The sequence below is a fragment of the Musa acuminata genome, chromosome BXJ2-1 (genome assembly GCF_036884655.1).
Source record: "Musa acuminata AAA Group cultivar baxijiao chromosome BXJ2-1, Cavendish_Baxijiao_AAA, whole genome shotgun sequence".
NCBI classification, from domain to species: domain Eukaryota; kingdom Viridiplantae; phylum Streptophyta; class Magnoliopsida; order Zingiberales; family Musaceae; genus Musa; species Musa acuminata.
In genome coordinates this window covers 33,902,360-33,916,121 of record NC_088338.1, presented here as the reverse complement: position 1 = coordinate 33,916,121, position 13,762 = coordinate 33,902,360, and the positions used below count along the sequence as shown (strand labels likewise).

At 33.3% G+C, this 13,762-nt stretch overlaps 1 protein-coding gene across 3 annotated transcripts; it reads right to left on the bottom strand.

Moving 5' to 3' along the window:
• Nucleotides 1-3,411: 3,411 nt before the first annotated feature.
• Nucleotides 3,412-8,831, bottom strand: LOC103972897 (uncharacterized). Of its 3 annotated transcripts, none has more exons than XM_065093869.1 (4): nucleotides 8,652-8,831; nucleotides 6,489-6,664; nucleotides 4,771-4,960; nucleotides 3,412-3,809 (listed from the first exon to the last, which is right to left on the bottom strand). In XM_065093869.1, exons 1-4 carry the CDS (start codon nucleotides 8,737-8,739, stop codon nucleotides 3,700-3,702), a joined length of 564 nt encoding a protein of 187 aa, XP_064949941.1. In that variant the 5' UTR covers nucleotides 8,740-8,831; the 3' UTR covers nucleotides 3,412-3,699. The 3 variants fall into 3 exon arrangements, with proteins under 3 accessions (XP_064949941.1, XP_009385564.1, XP_009385563.2); XM_009387289.3 differs by having other exon boundaries at nucleotides 3,412-3,812; nucleotides 8,652-8,830; XM_009387288.3 differs by having other exon boundaries at nucleotides 3,412-3,923; nucleotides 8,652-8,826.
• Between the last annotated feature and the right edge of the window lie 4,931 nt (nucleotides 8,832-13,762).

Below are 13,762 nucleotides of genomic sequence, written 5' to 3'. Positions count from 1 at the left end.
CATAGTCCCAATGGTGTATTTGGTCCTTAGACTTAAGACACAAAGGATGTCTTGTATAAGTACTACATTCTTTGATACTAAACATGTCTAGAGGTTCCAAATCTAATACAACTGGTCATCAAGAGTGGTAGCCAACCTTACAATGACTATTCAGTGTCGATAGAGGATCATCCACTCTTAGTATCATGAGAGGAATATCTCATATATTCTTTCTTAAACAAATCTCTGGTCATGATCATTTAGATTGAGAGAGAAAGAGTTATCCGAGAGAATTTGATTATAGCGAGACTAGTAGAAACCGTATGGGTCTGATAACACCGTGCATAATATACGGTTTCTGGGATATTAGATGAATGAGGGATTATAGGTATATGATATCTTTTTACTTATTATTATTATTTGATATTTTATCACCTTATATTATATGTTATTTGAATATATTGTGATACTCATTGATATATGCAATGAGAATCGAATCGTGATGAGATCACGATAATGAAATCGATTCGTTTTTAAACACAGATCCTAAATAAATCTCAGATATAGTTACTCGAGAGATACATCGAGATAACCGAACATATTTGTGTGTTGTATACCCGTTCATATAATGGATACAGTTTACATCATAGCTGCTCGTGTGGGGACACTAGGGATACAGTACAGGTACTCATTGGAAAACGAGTTTACTGATTGATCCACTTACGGAATGTTAGATGGTTAATGATGTCTTATTGTTAGACAACGATTCCATAGTCCTAGTGGTGTATTTGGTCCTTAGACTTGAGACACCAAGGATGTCCTGTATAAGTACTACATTATTTGATACTAGATCTATATGTCTAGAGGTTCCAAATCTAGTACAATCGGTCATCAAGAGTGGTAGCCAACCTTACAATGACTATTCAGTGTCGATAGAGGATCATCCACTCTCGATATCATGAGAGGAATATCTCATATATTCTTTCTTAAACAAATCTATCATTTAGATTGAGAAAGAAAGAGTTATCCGAGAGAATCCGATTATGGCGAGACTAGTAGAAACCGTATGGGTCTGACAACACCGTGCATGATATACGATCTTTGGGATATTAGATGAATGAGAGACTGTATATATACGATAATTGAGGACGGGCAGGTCCAATAGATTAGATTCCCCTTTATCGTCTAGGGATTGCGATATAGTGGCCTAGTACATCCGCAATGAGTCGAGTGAATTATTATAGAGATAATAATTCATTGAGTCAAAAGAAGTTCTAACAGGTATGACTCATGACCAGCTCGATATTGGGTCTAGAGGGTCACACACATATGGTAAGCGTTACGATGAGTAGAGATTCGGATAAGAGATATCCGTTGGAGCCCATATCTTACTGGATATCCAATAAGCCTCAAAATTATTGGATCCTATGAATGAAATCCAATAAGAGCTAATGAGAGATTATAGGATAGAGATCCACTAATCTAAGAGACTTAGGTAGTTAGATGAAGATCCAATACCCAATATGGCAGGATCCATTAAGGTTAAGTTGATAGGGGACCTAAGAGAATTCATAGACTAGATTCTTTTTGGATCACCGCTAGAAAGAAGGACGCTTGACTTCCTTCACTCTTTCCTAAAGATCTAAAAGGATTCAGGAATATAAGATCTCCCTATAAGGATTAACGCTAGAGTCTTTTCCTCCAAACTCATGTTTGGTTAACGTCTAAATATGTTTCGATACGCATTTAGCAATGCATTGCCTTTGAGATGCTCATCCTTTATTATTGTGGTTGAATCGTTGATAAAAAAATATTTAAGCTCATGGTAGAAAAATCATCCGGTCCTTATAAATTTATTCATATCTTAGCTCATTTTTTATATGACGTTAGATTTTGGAGTGCTATAGTCTCTCACACTTCGAAATATTGACAATGACTGATATAACATCATTTGATAGTCTTTTTTTATTCGAGTATCTTAGTATATTCAATACTAATTTATTCTGGTCCCATTTTATTTTCTGATATAACATTTATCTACTAATAATTTTCATAAATATTTTTAAAATCCATATTTATAGTTAATTTTAATTATAATTTCCCCAATCGCTTACATAATTACCAACCTGATCTCCTTATTTTCCTAAATAATTCATTGTTTCATTAATTAATACCCCTCTTTTCTACTAAATTCTAGAAGTAAATCATGCATCATATCACCTTTTTTTTATACATTAAAAAAATAAAAGTAACTAGTATTCATGGATAATTAAACAATAATATCAAAAATATTCATAATTAAATTAAAGAAAAAGTAATATAAAAAATTTGAGTATAAGATCCCCACAATTCTTTCCCACGTCGATGTCTTGGCATGGCAGTGGATGAAAAGGAGGAGTAAACCATATATAAAATGGGGGAAGAGGAGGGCTTCAAAACAAAGGTAAGAAATTTTAATTTTGTTTTAAATTTAAATTATTAAATAATACCTGATTTAGAGGTATATAGTATAAACACTAACTATAACTAATTGCTTATTAAATTCCCTAAAGTATATAAATAACACTATTTTAGTTAAGAAACAAGAATTTAATTATGGAGGTTACAATCTCATATGAAACACATTTAAATATACATTTTAAATGTAAATTGATGTTTGGTAATTTATTTTAGATCGTATTTATTATGATAGAATTAGTATTATAATATTTATGGGATTCTAGTGAAAATATTTAAAATTCTCATTGTACCCTATAACATTCTTAAAATCATAATGTTACCATTATATAAATAGAAACCCTAACCTTGTAGATATATCTTCTATAAGGTAAAATTTTATTTATTTATTTTTAAATTATTTCATATTTATTTATATAATTATATTTTTATTTATTATATATTTGGGCCATACAAATTTTTTTTATAAGATCACACACACACACACACAAATAAAGTTTATTTCCTTATTAATTTATTTTAATTTTGAATAAATATTAAAAATAATACAATTTATATTTATTTATTTATTGTATTATTATTATTTTTTTGAATAAACATTAAAAATAATAGAAAGATACATTTGTCACGCTATATTTAATAAAATTTTAAAATATAAATTTTATCTATTGTGAACTAAACACTCCAAGCATTCCAAATGCATAGTCACTCAAATCTCTTTCTCTAAATAGAATGTAAATAAGTTCTCAAATACACCTTGACTTTCTTGTAATATGCAATGATCATAATAAGTAGACCCCTTGAAAGTGACAAGTCTCAATATATAATATTCATATTAAAAATGTAAATATGTTCCTAAATACGCCCTACACATTTGATCCGGTTGTTCCTTTGACCCTACAATTAGGAGCCTAAGGAGCAAATCAACAGAAATGGATGCCTATGGCATAAGGATAAAAAAAAGAGAGAAACATCTAATCTAATGAAGCTCAAATTTGCTCATCCTGTCGACAACAAATGTAATACTGATATCGACCTCTTAGACACCAAGTTACACCAAACAAACATGAGCATATGGTCATGGTGGTCTGAGACACAAACAATTACAATGACTCTTTCCATAATTCAAAGAAAAATTGTCTTCTCTGTACGTAAATTAGTAAACTTCAAAATTTGGACTTGTAGAATTACGTCCATGGAAGCTTTTCTCATGCTACTGGTAATCATGATTAGAGAAGTTCAGCTGAGCAAGAGATTGTTGAATCACATACTTAGACCCAGTTCATCTTCAATGTCATCACCTTCCTCGAAGAGCTTTAGAAAATGTGCTTGATCTTTCTCCCTCTTCCTCTTCTGCCAGTATTTGTATGCACCTACTGTTACAATAGTAGCCATTATTGAAACCAACACACTGATTACTACTACCAGGATGAGGTCGATTTTTTTGTTGGCAGATCCGTCACTTGAGCTAGAAGTTTGAGCAGAATCTATGACCCCAAAAAAAAGTTAAGATGACAATTTTACCACAGCAGAGCTCACAAGTAAATGAGCAATATTAAAAATACATGAATGGCTATATTGCAGCTGGAGTTGATAATGTTTGCCATTGGTAAATCTGATAGTGCAACAAGTAACAATGTTCATGCATTTTATATTTTGGAAATTTATTTTTCATATTTCAGGAAATAAAAAGCTTCCTTAATTCTGAAAATTCCAAAGCATGAATCCTTATCTAAAAATTATCTTCTATATGATACCATGGTTTAGGAGCAAGTTTACTCAATGTTTGTGATCTTTGATTGATTCCAGAAATTGAATCATATAATTGACCTCAGATTTGGAGCATTGTTCACTTGATCTATGAGATTGAACTATCGAAGAGTTGCTGGATAGATCACACAGGATCAGTCTGCCAATGCTGAGCTCCAGTTGAGATGCCTCTGACAAATTGGGAAACAATTCACCTATTGCCTTTCTCCTTCAAGACAAGGCTCCTCTTGTGTTTTTAGATTTGTTCCCACTAAGCATCCTTCTTTATTTTTGATTTTTATGAAAGTGGAATTAAAGTGGAATATTCGGAAATACAATTACAAACAAAAGAACATGTGCAATTGATAATAAGTGGAATTAAAGATATTTTTATGCTATGAGAAAATCATTAAGACAATAATTGATAGTAAGTGGTTTATCATCAAGATAAAAAAATTGACACAAGTACAGGCAAGAACATGTGCAATTAAATGGAAACTGCTAAAGAAGGCATCTAGGGTTTACAGAATCATAGAAAATCAATATTTAGCAGTGAAAATTACATGAACAATGGGAATTTCTTACCGGTGGCAACTTGACAATCCTCACATAACAATGTGGCATTGAATTGCTTTGCTTTATAATGTATGGATATACCATTTATGAAATCATCCAAGCAAAGGTCCCACTCATCGAACACATCATCGGACTTTATTGTGTCAAACTCATACAAACCACATCGCTTGCACTTCTTACCTGGAAGCTCTGTTAGTGGCTGGAAATAAAATTATGCATCAAAGTTAAATACTTCAAAGAAATGCATCCTATGCTTTTCAAAGTTAGAAATACCATATTGGGCAGCATTGCAGTTGTTCAACTCTAAAAAATAGGTGAAAAATACAAGTTGAGATAATAGGAGAAAAAGGTCAAGTCAAACAAAGAGGATTTGGGAGGTGAGAGGACAATGATTGGCCTGTAGAAACATTAAGTGCTGTATCAGTTTTAAAGGCTTACTAATATTCCAGCTGCGAAAGTAATATTGCCTCCGGATTTTTGCTCACGATGATCACCAGCCAGGGTGTAATAACCCAAGTCAAATATAACCTGGCTTATGCTCAGCTTGATCAGTTCTAAATTTTGACAGAGGTTGAGACCAATTGTTCAACAGCACATGTTGAAGGTTTGTCGTTGTCAAATTATCTACTGTTTATGTTAGTATCAAACATTAACAACAAGATTTTCCCACTTGGAAATTATTGGTTAAGAAAATTTAAGAAAAAAATAAATGAACCAAAAAGCATCTGCTAACTAGCTATTGAAGCTCAGTGGACTTTGATTCAGACATTAAAAATGCAGAGCCTCAAGTAAAAAACCAATGTTGGAAGAAACTAGACAAAAGGAATAAAGGAAAATACATGAATTCTATAAAAATGAATTAAACCCGGATAGATATCCAACAAATTCAGAATGCTGTTATGCTATCAGAGAGAGAAATATATAATGAATTCCTAAATATCCCATGGGCTGAAAAAAATCTTTTAAATGTCAAGGCCTTGTGATGTATTTGTTTCATGGTCATGCCCAATATGACAGTCCATGTGAACCAAAATTAGCAACACAATGAAATATTCCTGAATTATCCAGTGAAACAATCACCTAAGAATTATTTATCTTAGTTGCGATGGAGACAAAACATGAAAGAATGAAGCACAATATACATGCACAAAAAAGAGAAAGAAAGAAAAGCAGTATAAGCAAATAAAAGGACTTCACAATGAACTTGGACTCTGCCATGCAAGGCCTATCATTATCATGAACTTTGACAAAGAAAATTTTCCAACAAGAAATGTATGAAGACCAAATGTACCATTGAAATATCTACTTACTACATTAAATTAGTTTATGATCAGAAACTGAGACTTGAAGATATATTCAATATTCAAGCAAATCATAAATAATTCAAATTGTTGAACCATTTTTTCATTCTTAAAACGCACAAAAGACTGTGTATTCCTATATTAGAATCCTATATTTGAGTTGAGATTCTTTAATAAAATGTGCAACACAGAGATCACATGAGTTGTTCATTAATTGCTTCAATCTGTATTGATCATAAAAAGGGACATTAATTTTCTTCCAACTACCATAACAGAATCAACATGCTCATGGATAATGGATAGATTTACCTAGTTGCTTATAATTATAGTCAATATGATTGTTTGAATATTCTCAAGAAAGTAGTAGGAAAGTTGATAACTAAGAGTGCAAACACAAGTAGAATGAAAGGAAACCTAAATACAGACCTGCCAGGATTCTTCACCATAGAAAATATATGAAAAATGTTTCTCCTTTACATCAGGCAAGATTGTCTTGTTCTCTCCTTTGCAGTAGAAGTAGATTGTAGGATGTGGACCAAGAAACTCATGAGTGTTGTAGATTTGAATTGATCTGAGTGTTATGGCCTTTGATGAGAGACTTCCTGCAAAGAGGATGGATCCTCATGACTTTGGAAGGGACTACATGCTCCAGTTTACTCCAACAAATTTACAAGTTGTATCAGCAACTAAATTGTGTAGTGTACAAGTTGACAAAGTTGTAAAGCAGCACAGTGAGTATGCACCATGGCGATGATTGGTTAACACCAATCACAATGCAGCATTTTGATTGTCCAATATGCAGGGCAATTTCAAGTCAACAAAGATTATACTTGAATTTCAACTGGTAAATTCAATTAGTAATTTTTGGGACAATTATAGATATATACTTAAATCAATTTTATATCACAATCAAACTACCTGCAGTACATTTTGATTCATGCTCATTAATATTATTTTAGGTAAAAAACCATTTGAAATGGTATGGACAATTAAAGGAGACCAATAAATGCATTATTGAATGAGATGAATCAAGTAGAATCAGAAGTGTGAGAAAAAAAATGAAAGATATATAAAAACTTTATTATAAATAACTCCAGTAAAGATTGCCCACTCCAAGAGTGAAATGCACTCATGACCCACTCAAAATCCAAGCATGTTAATAAGAATTCAAACACATCAGGAAATTCATGGCAAATCACCTAAATTCCTAGTTTCTCAGTTGGAAACACGTGAAAGTTTCTAATTCGATTAGCTCAACTCCAGTAACCTGGTTCAGAAGTTATCACCAGAAAATATAACAAAAGAAGGAACAAGCATGTAAAAGACTTCAAGTTGCAATTTTGCTAGGGACTTCAATTACTAACGGATTTTATTTTTTCTATTTTAAATGCTATAATAATATTAGGATCTAACTGACAGTTAGGAAAATGAAATTGGAACAATAAGAATTTGAATGAAAGTTTCTTTTCTCTTGTCTAGCATGGAAAGAACATTTAACAAGAGAAAGCTGAGGGTCTGAAGGTTTTTACCTGGGAACATTTAACACAAAGTAGAGGATGACTTCTTACTGAGGGTCCGAAGGTTTTTACCTGGGAATCCGTCATGAAATCGGAACAAGAAATACAAATATGTTTGTTAATAAATGATCAGAAAGTACATCTCACAACATCTTTCTTGGATAAATACTCTTCTTCTTTGGTTTCTTTTCCTTTATTGTTACTTTTTCTTTCTTCTCTCCAAAGCACACAGGTTCAAGTCGATCTTCCAAATGCTTACTTTCACCATTCATTTTAATCACTGTTTGAATATCTTTCAAATATTAACTACAAACTAAAACCAGATGTCAACCCTCTACAAGATTAGTTAGAACAGAGGCTTCTGGTAGATAAAATAGCTGAGCAGTTAATCAAGCTCATTAGTTGCATTCTGACCTTAACATTCAAGAAACAGTTCTACATATTCCCCATATTGTCATTAATAATTTGCTATTTTCCTTCATCCCTGGAGTTCAATTAGCCTTCTGTATAGGAATAAATACGTCCCTAAGATGTTACTGCAGATGATTAAACAACTCAACGTTTATAACCTTACTCTTTTTCTCCTATGCAGCAATTACCTTTCTGTCTGTCCTAGATGAATAATTATTACCAAGCAATTCTCTAGGTTTGCTATATACATCGGATTGACTCTTCACAATCAAAATAACTTAACTGAAATGGAAGAAAAAATACATAAAATTCGAAGCTTAAAGACACAACCAAACAAAGGTCTCCAACTTTGAAAAGGGGAAGAAGCCCATGACTAAAAATTTAAAACGTAAAACGAAAGTTGGCTAAAAGAAATAGTTTTCAGACACAAAACTATTGCACTCTTAGTCAGAAATCCAATTTCCCCCAAATCCGAATATCGTCATTCAACTTTGCAAAACAAACTTGCCGATATCATGTGTGGGAAATAAATGACACAGAATGGTGCTCAAATCAGCCATCGATGCAGCACGAGATAAAACAGATTTACTCTACGCGTTGCAAAGAATCACAAGCAAGCGATCGAGATGAGAGCAGGAAAGGGTTCAGCTGGTTACTCTACCTGGGATGGAGGAGAAGATGAGAGATGAAATGAGAATTAGGTGGGGAATCGAGACGCCAGAAAGAGGCAGATATCTTCGTACCTTCATATGAATTTAGAAGAGAAAAAAAAAAAAGAAAAAGAAAAAGAATAAGAGATTGGAACGAAGGGGGAAGGGATAACAAACAAAAGGAGAGACCGAGGAACGTGGAAAAAGAGTGCAGACATGTAACTCTATTTAGGTGGACCCCAATCACAAAGTGTCAGGGATGATGGATCCTCCAATAACTGTGTTCTGTGGACCAAATCTTCCTTAAAAATTTCCAACCAGCCATGTCTTTCGGAGAATCGTAAAATTAGAAGAATTTAAAATATAAATAGAAAATCGATTCATACTTTGTCAGAGAAAAATATGTCAGCGTGAGGATGAGATAGAGTGTAGTTTCTGGACTCATTTTCTATACAAACATCGAGGTGACAAGGTCTCATGAGTCTAAGTTTAGTAATCATACTAACTCAGGAGCCATTGAGCCTGGTCTTAGATTGAGTTGCACTTATTAAGTGACCTAAAAGTTAGGTCAGATGATGGTACTATCAAATTAGCAGTGGAACCATTTATGAGCTAGAAAAGTCAAGAACATACTTTTCCAAGCTGTTAGGTGATGATACCACCCAGATTGGATGGTGGTACCATTGAGTGTTAGTGTGTCAAGTGGTGGTACCGTTAGATTGGGTAGTGGTATCGCCTAGTGTCAAATTGATAGATGATGATATCGTCCAATACTGGTGGTGGTACCGCTAGTACCTCATAAACCTGGGAATTTAAATTTTGACACTAATTTTTGAAATCATTTAGGGTATATAAAAATCCTACAAATTCCTGCATGGGAAAGGAAGAAAAAGTATGAAAAAGAGGAAAGTATACTTGTGAAAAGTATTGTAATTTCTCTTGAAGTATAAGTCTCTTCTTCCTAGTGTTTAGAGGTCTTTCTAAGGGAGGAGTGAGCTCTTAGTGTAAAAGAGAGAAATGTAAATGTTTTCTCCTGAGCCTATGAAAAAGAGAAAGAGTTGTAAGGATAGTTATTCATCCATTATAAAGAAGATCGTTAGTGGAAGTTGGTGGCCTCGACAAAAGAGGAATCAGGAGTGGATGTAGGTCACGATGATCGAACCACTATAAATCTGGTGTGCTCTTTTCTCTTACTATTTACTTTTATTGCTTACTGATTTTGTTGCTCATTATATTCTATGAACGTTTTCAAGTTAAACATTTTTCTGATATGGGCTTTATCAAATGAGATTTTTTAAATCATCGAAAGTTTATGAAAACACTTATTCACCCAACCCCCTCCCCTCCCCACCTCCCCCCCCCACCCCCTCTTACTCTCATTTTCAATCCTAACAGATGGTATAAGAGTTAAGTTTATCTACATTTGGTTTAACACCCAAGAGAGAGAACTTTTGCCGGCAATCAATAGGGTCACTCTATCACTCATCCTCATATGTTCAATGGGACAGACTATACATATTGAAAAACATGAATAAGAATTTTTTTGCTTAATATAGATTTCAATTTATGAAATATAGTTGAAAGTGGTTTTCAAAAGTCTTCCATATTAATGAACGAATGAAATGATTTAGAGAAGAAGATTTTTTCTTTGAATGGTGAAGTGATGAACGCTTTGTTTTGTACTTTAGATAAAAAATAAATTTAATCATGTTTCTATACGTGAAACTACATATAATATTTGACGCACATTCGAAATCACACATGAAGACACAAGTAGAGTTAAAGATTCTAAAATTAATCTTTTGATGCATAGTTTTGAATTGTTTCGGATGGAACCAAGCGAAACCATTGGAGATAGACATGTACACCTGTTTTATGGATGTCAATGGTTTAAAAGCAGTTGGTAAATTTTTTTTTTAACTTTGAACTTGTAAATAAAATACTAAGATCTTTTCCAAAAAGTTGGGATCCAAAAGTGACGATAATACAAGAAGCAAATGACTTAAACAATTTTGCTCTTGAAAAACTTATTGGGTCTTTAATAACCTATGCAATGACTTGTATGACATATGACGAATATGAGAACAACCTTCCAAAGAACATGAAGGATTTGACGCTTAGAACTAAAGAAGATCACTTGGGAGAAAACTTAAGTGATGATGATGATGATGACCTTGAACTTCTCATAAGAAAATTTAAGAAGTTCATAAAACAAGAATCCAAGAATAAAAATGAACTTAAAAAAGATAAAATAACTTACTACGAATGCAATCGATTCGGGCACTTTAAAAGCAAATGTCCATAACCGAAGAAGAAGATACTTGCACATCAGAAGAAGAAGAAAGCACTCAAAGTGACTTGGGATGAATCGAGCGCACCGAAGACGAGGAGCAAACAAATGAAGATGAGGTAGCGAACTACGCTTTGATTGCTCTCGATGATGAGGTAAGTGACTCAACCAAAACCCCTTTACCTTATAATGAATTACTTGATACATTTTATGAGTTGTTTGATGATTTTAAATTAGTTAGTAAGAAATATAAAATGTTAAAAAAAGGATCATGCTTCTCTCTCTAGTAAATTTAAAAAAATAAAAAATAAGCATGATAATTATATGTTAACCTCTTTACTCAATGTGAAGAGTTAAACTTAGTCAAAAAGAAAAATTTATCATTATAATAAATATTAAAAATATTTAAATTAGTAGTAAATTATTAGACATTATTCTTACTAATAAGAGTCATATTTATAGAAAAGAAAGAATCGACTTTGTGAGTAACACTTAATAAAAGCTAACTACTTTTGTTAAAGGACCCACATTGTTAAGTGTAATTTTTATGGTAGATATGGATATTTTGCTTATAAACGTTCATTTAAAAAGTATGATTCACATAAATTAGTTTGAACTCCCAAAGGAACCATAAATGAATTTATGCCTAAAATAAGATAAGTAGATCTAACTATGAGGGACCCAAAGATAAATGAGTATCTAGAATAAACTCACTTAATGTGTTATACTATTGATCTTAATGAATTCTTTTGTAATGAAATTTGGTTTTGTTGAATCTCAGATTTTGATAATGAAATTAATTGATGAGTTTTGATCTAATCGGCATTTTGAGTGACGCAGGACTAGCTTCGATCATAAGAGGTAAATTGATTAAAGCAAGAGGAATCGGATGTTGGGCCGGAGTTGAACATGTCAGAAGATTGGACATCGGGCCGGAGGATCAGTCGAAGTATTGACAGAAGGCTTCGTGCTGTGAATTCAGGCATCAGGGATCAAACATTGCACAAGGATATTGGAAGTTGCAGGTGTCAATATGCCGATTGGGCAATATGCCGAAGGAGAGGATGATACATCGAAGGATCGGACGAAGCGTTGGAAGAACCAATGACATATCGAACAATAGATAATTCGTACTTTGTAATAATTTGTCTAGATCGAGTTAGTCTAAGTTGTAATTGGGTTGGTTTAGAATGTAATTAAGCCAACTCAATTAAGAGCCAACTAGGCCCAAAGTGGGGCTATTTTGGGCCAAGAGAAAATCCCATTCAATGACCCAAAAGTTGGGTCAGGCGGTGGCACCTCCAGTGGCTCAGTCTCCGAGACACAGTCTCCGAGACACAGTCTCCAAGACTGTGTTAGGAGGTAGTACCTCCAGACTAGGCGGTGGTACCGCCCAGTGTCAGGCGGTGGTATCGCCAAACTGGGCGATAGTACCACATAGTGTCAGGCGATGGTATCGCTAGTCTGGGTGGTGGAACCACCCAGATATAGTCTCCCAGACTATATTAGGTGGTGGTATTGCTAGAATGGGCAGTAGTACCACCCAATATCAGTGCTGCAGGCGGTAGTACCGGCCAGCACAGACGGTGGTACTGCTAGTACCCCGAAAATCAGGGATAAGACACTTTTAGGCTCCAAGTTTGAATCCATTTGGGGCCTATAAATACCTCTCTCACCCCCGCTCATATTACACAATAACTGAGAACAAAAACAAGGGAAAATTTCATTGTAATCTTATGAGAGTTCTCCTCCTCTATTCTAAGTGTGATTTCTGTTTAGAGAGGAGTGAGTGGGGGTGTAAAGGTTCTCTCTTGAGCCTATTAAAAGGAGAATAGAGTTATTAGGGTAGTTGGTCTTCGCCCATTGAAAGAATACCGTTAGTAGATGTCGGTGGCCTTGACGGAAGAGGAATCGAGAGTGGATGTAGGTCACGATGACCGAACCACTATAAAACATGGTTTGCATTTACTTTAAGCTCTTTACTTTCATTGCAAACTGCTTTACTATGCTTCCGTATGCTTTCAAGTTAACATCTTTTCGATATGGTTTTTCATCGAATGAAAGTGTTTCAAAACTGACGTTTTTATCGCTGCACTAATTTACCCCCCCCCCCCCTCCCACCCTCTTAGTGTCGACTCGATCCTAATAGGTTTTAGTTTTTAAATAATGATGCATGGTTTTAACATAGAAGATTTGGGCATGCTTATATGAAGTTAATCATATAAATTGAAACTAAAAGAGGAATACATTTTTTCCTTGAAAATTTCTTTATCTTTATCTTATCGAGTTTTTCAATAAGAGATTAATAAATTTACTTATGATAATTTTATGAATATCTTGAACTATGAAAGTGATTTTGATGATTTGATGATTTGAATGTGAATGAGTTTTATCCAAATCATGATCTTGATGACTTGAGATTTCTTATGTATGAATCAAGATATTTTAACATTTTATCTCCTATGTTTCTTTTTGTTATTTACTATTCAAATGAATCATAATTTTTCTTTTGATTCTTAGAATTATAACTTGAGAATTTTTTTTCATGAATCAAGATCTCCTATTATTTGTTCTCGTATGATTCTTATTTTTTTTACTACAGAGGAGACTTATCAAAATGAGAGTTATCAAAATGAGTCATGATGTTTCGATATTTAAAACTTGAGATTTGTTTATTTCATATGACTCATTTGTGTTTATGATATCTATACCCCATCATCAAACTGATCACTCTTGATATAAATTTATTTTTGTTATTAATAGTTTTCATGATTTAAAAATTGATATAAAGGGAAAAGAATTACAACATTATATTATTCCCTTCATTTTAAC

What these genes read in the sequence shown, in the direction of transcription:
- LOC103972897 (XM_009387288.3), bottom strand. Translation starts at nt 8,739, where the DNA reads ATGAAGGTACGAAGATATCTGCCTCTTTCTGGCGTCTCGATTCCCCAC. An exon ending in ATGGTGAAGAATCCTGGCAG is followed by an intron (nt 4,961 to 6,488) that starts GTCTGTATTTAG and finishes TTTTATTTCCAG; the next exon opens with CCACTAACAGAGCTTCCAGG. An exon ending in GGATTGTCAAGTTGCCACCG is followed by an intron (nt 3,924 to 4,770) that starts GTAAGAAATTCC and finishes TTGGGGTCATAG; the next exon opens with ATTCTGCTCAAACTTCTAGC.